This window comes from Palaemon carinicauda, chromosome 33 (assembly GCF_036898095.1).
Source record: "Palaemon carinicauda isolate YSFRI2023 chromosome 33, ASM3689809v2, whole genome shotgun sequence".
Taxonomy (NCBI): Eukaryota; Metazoa; Arthropoda; class Malacostraca; order Decapoda; family Palaemonidae; genus Palaemon; species Palaemon carinicauda.
The window spans coordinates 74962478-74971310 of NC_090757.1; the positions used below are offsets into that span (position 1 = coordinate 74962478).

General features: G+C 33.0%; 1 protein-coding gene across 1 annotated transcript; it reads left to right on the forward strand.

Moving 5' to 3' along the window:
* Positions 1-4474: 4474 nt before the first annotated feature.
* Positions 4475-5380, forward strand: LOC137626270 (protein fem-1 homolog A-like). Its single transcript, XM_068357343.1, has one exon. It carries the CDS (start codon positions 4475-4477, stop codon positions 5378-5380), a length of 906 nt encoding a protein of 301 aa, XP_068213444.1.
* Positions 5381-8833: the final 3453 nt, after the last annotated feature.

Genomic DNA, 8833 nt, shown 5'->3' on the forward strand with positions numbered 1-8833 from the left:
GTAGATATTATATAAAGTTTTCAAAAGGAGGAAATGATGTTGCGGTACAGTTACAGTTTCACCATAGACTTTACTGGATTTAGAAGTTATATATATATATATATATATATATATATATATATATATATATATATATATATATATATATATATATATATATATATATATATATATATATATATATATGGTTCACACAAGAAAGATCTAATGAAATATTGGTACTGATTTTCTTTTATTGGAATATTTTATTTTGATTGTTTCAAGACTAATCTTGTAGTTGAATTCCTTGTTTCCCTTCATTACTGGAGCCCTTGTGCTCAAAGCATTTTAATTTTCCAACTAGAGTTAGAGCTTAGCTTCTAATATATATATATATATATATATATATATATATATATATATATATATATATATATATATATATATATATATATATATATATATATATATTATATATATATATATATATATATATATATATATATATATATATATATATATATATATATATATCTGTGTGCTTATTAAGTGCTCGCATACAGCAATATATTTAATAAATTAAGACGCAACAAATTCTTTCCACAACTTTCGTTTGCATTTCCTCCATAAATTTAGCATAAAGATGACGAAAGTTTTGACCAAATCGACCTTGTGAGAGGTTTCGGCTGACTGCCTGCTTGGTTGGGTTTAGTGTTTTCATGGAAGCCGATAGATTCAATTGTGGAAGTATAAACGCGGGATGACCTGGTCACATAACATGAGTAATCTAATCCCCGTTTTCTATTCTTCCTCCTATGCTATTTCATAACAAACTGAATTGCATCAAAGAGAATGTTGATGTTGAACACTCAAAGGTATTTCATTGTGGTTACCTATGCATATAGAATAAACTGAATTCAAATGTGTGGATTTAGATGAGTTTTGCTTCTTGTTACAACATTCCACATTTGAAACAGATCCGTGATCTAGCTAATGACGTTTCGGGCCAAGAAGAAACTATTCCAGCATTTCTTCAGTACAGTAATTCGTAAACAATTGATTATTATTATTATTATTATTATTATTATTATTATTATTATTATTATTATTATTATATTACTAGCCAAGCCACAACCTTAGGTGCAATAGCAGTATTCTATACGCCCAAGGGTTCCACCAAGGAAAGACAGCCCAATGAGGAAATGAAAAAATGAAATAAACCATAAGAAGAAATAAGCAACTGAAATAAAATACTTTTACCGTCTGTTAGATTTCTTATTCTCGATCTAGATATTATTTTCTGGCACTCGTTCAATTAGTTCGTTATGCATGTGGCGTAAGATTTTTTTTAGAATTCTGACCATCTTTACATTTAGATCTTCCTGCACATTACGATCCTGCACCTAGTACTAGGTATTCAGTTAATTCTAACAGTCATGCCATCTCCATAAAAAGGCTCAATACTACACAGTATTCTAATCTTATTTCCTCTATGACCATATTGTAAATTGATCTTTCAAATAAGACGATTGAATCGGTGGAACTTCAAAAGCTAAAACTTGCAGCGATTTTTTTTTTCATGTTGAACATGCTGATCATAAGTTTCATTTTATAATTTGTATAATGCACATTCATTTTCACATTGTTACTGATCTTATAATATATTTCATATTAATTATTCATTAATTCTAATACAGTTCATTTATTACCTTATTTCCTATTCTCACTGCGCTATTCAACCTTGTTGGACATCTTGGGCATATATTCCTGCTTTGCAGCTATGATTGCAGCTTAGCTAATAATAGCGATGATAATAATAATAATAATAATAATAATAATAATAATAATAATAATAATAATAATAATGATAATAATAATATATTTGATATGTTTAGTTATAGCCAAGTATGATTTCGTTTCAGATGTTAGAAAGGCACATTAACCCCATCATCGAGTCCTGTGCTGAGACTGGCCATATGTGGGATCCCTACTTGGTAGGGGCAGCAAGGCTTGGCCACATGAACTGCGTGAGGTACCTCGTCGAGCAATGCAACGCTAATGTTAATGAAGTTGGGTTAGGTGTGTACACTTTTTCTTTTCTTTTGTACCTATGGGTTCAGGGTAAGATATTTCAGAAGATTTTGCCATGGTATTTCAAATATTATATATATGTATATATATATATATATATATATATATATATATATATATATATATATATATATATATATATATATATATATATATATATATATATATATATATCTACATATATATGAACACATGTGTGTATCAGGTAGCTATGGAGTGACTCCACAAAAATCCTCATTGTCAGTGCGCTAAAGACTTCATAATTCTTAGTACCTACATCGAATGCTAATAGCTAAACATAAATATATTTTTTGCAGTGTCTACAAATCACATATACGAATCAGGAGTCTCTCCACTTTGGGCAGCAACTATAGGAGAGCATTTAAACATCGTTAAATACCTCGTTTCAAAGGGTACCAACGTAAATGGACTGACCGATTCCAGTTCCACCCCGCTGAGCCTGGCGTGTTCTCGTGGGAGTCTGGACATTGTTAAAGTCCTCGTGCAGAACGGAGCAAGTGAGTTTTCAAACGACAGTTGATTTTGATGATTGTGAAGTTGAACTAAATGAAGTTCCCTTCAAAGTAAACTGAGTGAGGAAGTCCTTGGACTAAACAGTATTCGAGAAGTTTTATTCCAGCTATGACCAAACTGCTAATCAGTGGACCTTCAAAAGTTAAACTTGCAGCAAGGTTTTTGTTGAACCGGCTGATATAAGTCTCTCTTTACATGATGGATATATTTTCATGTTTTTACTATTCTTAATTGTATATTGCTCTGGTAGCTTATCAATTTCTTTGTTTTCTTTCCTCACTAGGTTAATTTTCCTTTAGGAAGCATTTAGGCTTATAGTATCCTGATTTTCTTCTTAGGGTTGTAGCTTAATCAAGCAATAATAATAATAATAATAATAATAATAATAATAATAATAATAATGATAATGATAATAATGATAAAAATAATGATACTACTACTACTACTACTACTAGTACTACTACTACTACTACTAATAAGAATAATTATAATAATAACACAGTAGTGTCTTTAGAAAGGACGAAGGCTCTTGTCTTCCAAAGACCTTGAGCGGCATAATTTCAAAATGTTACTAACAATTATACATTGGGTCCTTTTCAGAGATTGAGGTTACTGACTACCATGGGAGCACATGTCTGATGCTAGCCTCTTCCAATGGCCATGTTAAGGTAGTAAAATATCTTTTAAGTGTCGGCGCTAATCTAGAAAAAAAGTGGATCGATAAAAAGACTGCTCTGCACAAAGGCGCCCATTCCGGATGTCTTGAGGTGGTGAAGGTGTTGTTAGATCACAATGCCGAAATGGATGCTGACTCTTGTGGTGAGTTTCAAATCGGTTCAATATTTCAATTACGGGAGATTATGTCTAGTCTCCTCTATATTAGATGTAGAGCTGATGAAATTGAAAGTAGAGTTTAATCTATATGTAAAGCTGATGGAGTTGATAGTTCATTCAAGTCTAAAAGTACAGCTGATGAAGTTGAAAGTTCATTTCAATCTATAAGTACAACTGATGAAGTTGAGAGTTCATATAAATCTGTAAGTATAGCTGATGAAGTTGAAAATTTGTTTCCAGCAAGAAAGGGAGATAATTCATGTAAAAGGTATTCACTCTAAATTTTATTTCTAGGGGAAACCCCTATACTCACAGCCAGCTGTCTTGGACACGAGCACATTGTACAACACCTGATTGCCCGAGGAGATCTGATATCGAAAGAAGATGAAATCAATGCTCTAGAGCTTCTTGGTTCTACTTTTGCCGAGAAAAAGCAAGACACTGCCTTCAAGTATTGGAAACTAGCTATGCAGGAAAGGTAAGTTTTTGATGTTTTTTTGTAATTTTCTCTGAGGGTGAATATTAATTTATAAATGTCTTAATGATGAGCTTATATTAATTGTGTAGATAAAATGAAATATTTCATAGGTGGTTTAAGCTAGGACTGGCATCAATACCAGAAAATATTTCATAGCTGGTGACGTCACAGCAGGAGTGGCTGCTATTCTAATACTCAAGCAAAATTCAAAGTAAAACTCTCTAAAATATCTCTATGCTTGTTATTTTAGAGACATACCACTTATCTGATCTAATGTACATAACTACAGGTACAGTTCGTTTACAATTGTTTTCGGGCTGCCAGGTTTGTCCTTAAATCTTTTAGAAACATTACATTACAGGAAAGTATATCGTGATATATTTCAATATTAAAATGCTCTACCCATATCCTTCCAGATCCATTCATAATATTGCAATTGACCAAAATGAATATCAGACTCCTTTCAACCAATACTTCAAGGAAATCTCAACACCACTGCAATTAGAAAAACTTCAGGGCAACACATCTGCAATTGATACACATTCCTTACTAGTGAAGATGAGAGTACTGGGGCTGGTTCATCGCACTACAATCGATGCCATAAAAGGCAAAGGGGAAGAGTTCGCAGCTAACTGCCAGCTGAAGGAGTGCTTTGTCCTGTGGATGTACACCTTGGAGACACATCAAAGAATTCTGGATGTTTTAAATCCTAAGCGATTTTTTTTCCTCATGTCTCTGACTAACTTATTCCTTGACAAGGTCTTCACACAACCCTTACCCTCTAACATTTTGTTATATTTTGAAGAATCTATGAACCTGTTTGAAAACTGTACCCAAGAAATTATAGTAGGTATTTCAAGGACGCAGAGGATTCCAGGAGTCAAGAAAACTTTGGATTTCTATTATCTGGACCGGATCATTCCTGTAGCAATGCATTTAATGTTGTTGTTGACAAAACTGAAGCCCATTCTCTTACCAGTCCAAATAGACAGGGTGAAGGATGCTGTGCGCAAGTTAGTGAAATTGAATCCTATAGATTCCAAAGGTGTATCTTTAATGCACTTTTCATGCGCCACTTCTGTCTTTTGTCGCGCTGAAGGAGCTACAGTCTTCCCCTTTCCTAGTTTGGAAGTTTTGAACCTCTTGTTGGAAGCTGGAGCCAATCCTTGTCCAAGGGATATTTTTGGTAACACACCTCTCCACATACTTGGCAAGCATAGGAAGGTTCCAGGCGATATGCTGGAAGCTCTCCTTAAAGCCGGGGCGCACTTGGACATGAAAAATGCACAGGGTCATAGTTTTGAGTTCCTGAGAGCTTCCCGAGGTCAGAAATTGCGTCAGCTGGTAAACCCTGTCCGTCACACATCTCTGCAGTGCCTGGCAGCAGCCAGCATTAGAAGACATGGCATCCCCTACAAAGGTGTCTTGGATAAGCAACTTGAACGATTCGTTGATTTTCATTGATTCTTATCAATAGCATATGCGCCGAAAGCCTATCCAGCTCTTTTAATGCAATAATATTCTTAATCATACACGGAAAAACTGACTGTATGTTGCCATTTTATATTATGTATGTTTTTCTTGGAATTGCATATAACAAAGAAATTATAGTTCTTGGCTGGTTTTAACCAATCTTAAATCAATGCGGTCACCTGGAACCTCACAAGTATCAAAGATACTTTTCTTCTTATTTACATAAAGAAAAAAAATATGTATGATCCAGCTTATTTCTAATGCTTGTTTCCTAGTATTATCACTGTATATACCATTTTGAGTTTTTTTTCTCTCATTTTTTTGAGATGTGTAATGATGAATAGGAATGTGTTCTTTTTCCAGAAAGCTTTCTATCTTTTTTATTCACAATTATAGGCATACTGTGATGTATAAGCTTTAATTGATTTGATAAAAGGAATGTGAAAGAATTATTCTTACATGTAATTCTCCTCTTAGACATCTGTTAATGATGCAAATTTTATTTGCATTGTCTCTTATGCTATCTATGTAAAAAAAAAAAAATATAATAAGAATATTTATATAAATCTTTATAAAAAAATTTCAATAAAGATGCGAAAACTAAAATGATGACCAACTTGACCTCAGATTATATGCAATTGAACAGTGCAAGAGGAAACTAATAGGAATATGTGATGTTAGAACAATTATTTGAGAACAAGATAGATGAAACATATTCCCTTCAGTAGTTCAGATACAGGATTATTTGCCTCTAATAATAGCACTCTGATTACTGACACCTTTGATACGTGTAGGTGATAAACTATGTAGTGATGCAAGTCCAAGCGTGCATCTAGTATGTGCGCCCATACCTATGCATATGTATATGACTATATAATCAACCATTATCCTTTCATAATCTAAGGATCTCTGAATTTTGAGAATTTTCACCTTTTCTTTATTAACTTTCTAATTTGTAGAATTTTTAACCTCTTTAGAATAATCTCAACAAATTAATCGTAATATTTGTAGTTGATGCATCAAAGGAATTGAAATAACTTGATAGAGAAAGCATTTTGTCAAAACAGTGCTGTAGTCAATAAAGTATGAAGAAAATAAATAATCATCGTTCATTAAACCAAAGGATTACGTCTGAAAACCAAAAGAAGCTGAGGAAATATGAAGATTCCTGTAGGAAAAACATTGACGCCACTAAGGCTAACGCCTTCACTGAAAATTATATTTAAGAGAAACTCTGTCCCAAAAGTATATAGACGGTATGCGATTTTCGATGCTGTTGCTCCCACGACGGGAAACGGAACAAAACGGCCATTTTGGGCGTATATGAGGGCGTACCGTCTTCTCTTCCAAATGAAACATTTTCGTGTCATGTTTCCATACAGTTTCCCCCCTTGGATGCCGTCTGTTTCGGCCGACTCGTCTCGACGGAAGGGCGCTAAGGTCTCTTCCCTGCAGGTCCTCCGTGGGTGACTCGCAAAACTCCTCCTGGCTGCTACTATTCTTCACATCATCGTCAGGATTTTCTTCTTGCTCTTTCTAAGGACATCCATTCGTCTTTTGTCTTCTTTAGTTAGGTACTTCAACGTCTTTTTCTCCCGCGTTTTTCCTTTCCGCTTCTCCCGAAATGTCTCTTTCTTGCTTCTCGTGTTTCATCTTCATAACTCTACATGTCTAAAGTCAATTGTTTGGGTCGCTGCTGCACTCGATCCTTTGCTCATTATCACACTTGTTTTTAATCCTCTTTATCTCGCCATAAAGCCACTAATCTTTTCATAAGGGCGCGGGGTAATGACTAAAACATAAAGGATGGGATACAGTGAATCAGACGAGGTTTAATAATAATAATAATAATAATAATAATAATAATAATAATAATAATAATAATAATAATAATAATAATAATAATAATAATAATAATAGTAATAATAATAATGATAATAATAATAGAGATTATAATGATGATGATAATAATATTGTTTTTTTCACGCAGGGGAAATAATTATATTCCATGCTAAAAAAAAACCATGGAGATTTTCATCATTACTTCTCTTGTAGTTTATTTATTTTGGTGTTTCCTTTCCTCACTGAGCTATTTTTTTTCCTGTTAGAGCCCTTGAGCTTACGGCATACTGATTTTTTAATTAGGGTTGTAGCTTAACTTGCAATAATAATAATAATAATAATAATAATAATAATAATAATAATATCTCCCTCATCGTCCTTTATAATTATGGATACCGCCCAAAATTATTCCGTAAAAATAGACAATCCGGCGGCAATGTCATCTAAAAATCTATCATCACTGAATGGCTCCTCAGAAATGGTGAGAATCCAAAAGAACATTCGCTAAAGAGCGAACTGTTACAAATAATGAGAAATCACTCATGGAACACAGAAAATACGTATGTGACTGACAAAAGATCCTATATGGGGCCAAGTAATGAGCTCTATTGAAAGAAGAAATCGTTTTGCTGTGAGCTGTAAGATTTGCCAAGGCTTTGTAACATGAAGATGCAAAGAAGGGTTATCGTCATGGATAAAGTCCTAGACTCATTTAGCATCGACCTACACTCCTCTGGCGACGACTGTTTTTGTCCAAGAAACTTGAGTGACTGTGTGTGTGTATGTGTGTGTGTGTGTTATTATAATCAGGGTTTAAATCATGGTCTTTATACTTTAAAAATTTGCCATATAATAAAGTTTTGTGTGTGCATAGGTTTTGAAGAAAGTTAATGACCTACGTATTGATGAAAAATAAATAAACAATTATCTTTGTTTCCCTTCAGAGATAAGATGTGTATTATAAGATGCTAGTAGCTTAAGCTAGAAGTTTTACTTTATTCATTAATACCCAAAGTGGAAAATTATCTAATGTAATAATATATAGTAAGGAATTAAATAAAATCTGGAATGAAATAGAGAGATAAAGTGAACAGGTTGCACTAGCGAATCAAATTTTCCCAAGTCAAAAAATAAAGCTCGTGCCTATGAAATATGAAAAACCATCCTGAAAATGGTCCAAATGTTAGGTCAAACACGATGTCACCAAGACAAAAAAAAATAAAAATAAATATATAAAAATAAAATGAATTAAAATAAAAGAATGTAAGAAACGTATCGCCATAGTTAGTTTTCAGTTTTCAAAAATTGTAAGAGAGGAGAAGGGATCTCAAAATTTCTTAATCAATAAGTAAGACACTTCCAAAAAAACAAGCTGAAATTTTGTACTCCATTACAAAAACCTTATATGTTACGCGGTCCTGAATTATAGCTAATTCCCTAAAATACTCAGGACTTTACAAAACCTTTATTGACTTGACATTTTGAAGAAATAATTACTGAAAACTAAAGAAATATTTAGAAGAACATAGATCAAACACACTTACATGATAAAAGTATACCGGATAGTAAATAAATCTTCTCACTTCAATTAGATTATTGTTT

Bases quoted from the DNA above. Each gene is read 5' to 3' on its own strand.
- LOC137626270 (XM_068357343.1), top strand. From the start codon at position 4,475: ATGAGAGTACTGGGGCTGGTTCATCGCACTACAATCGATGCCATAAAA.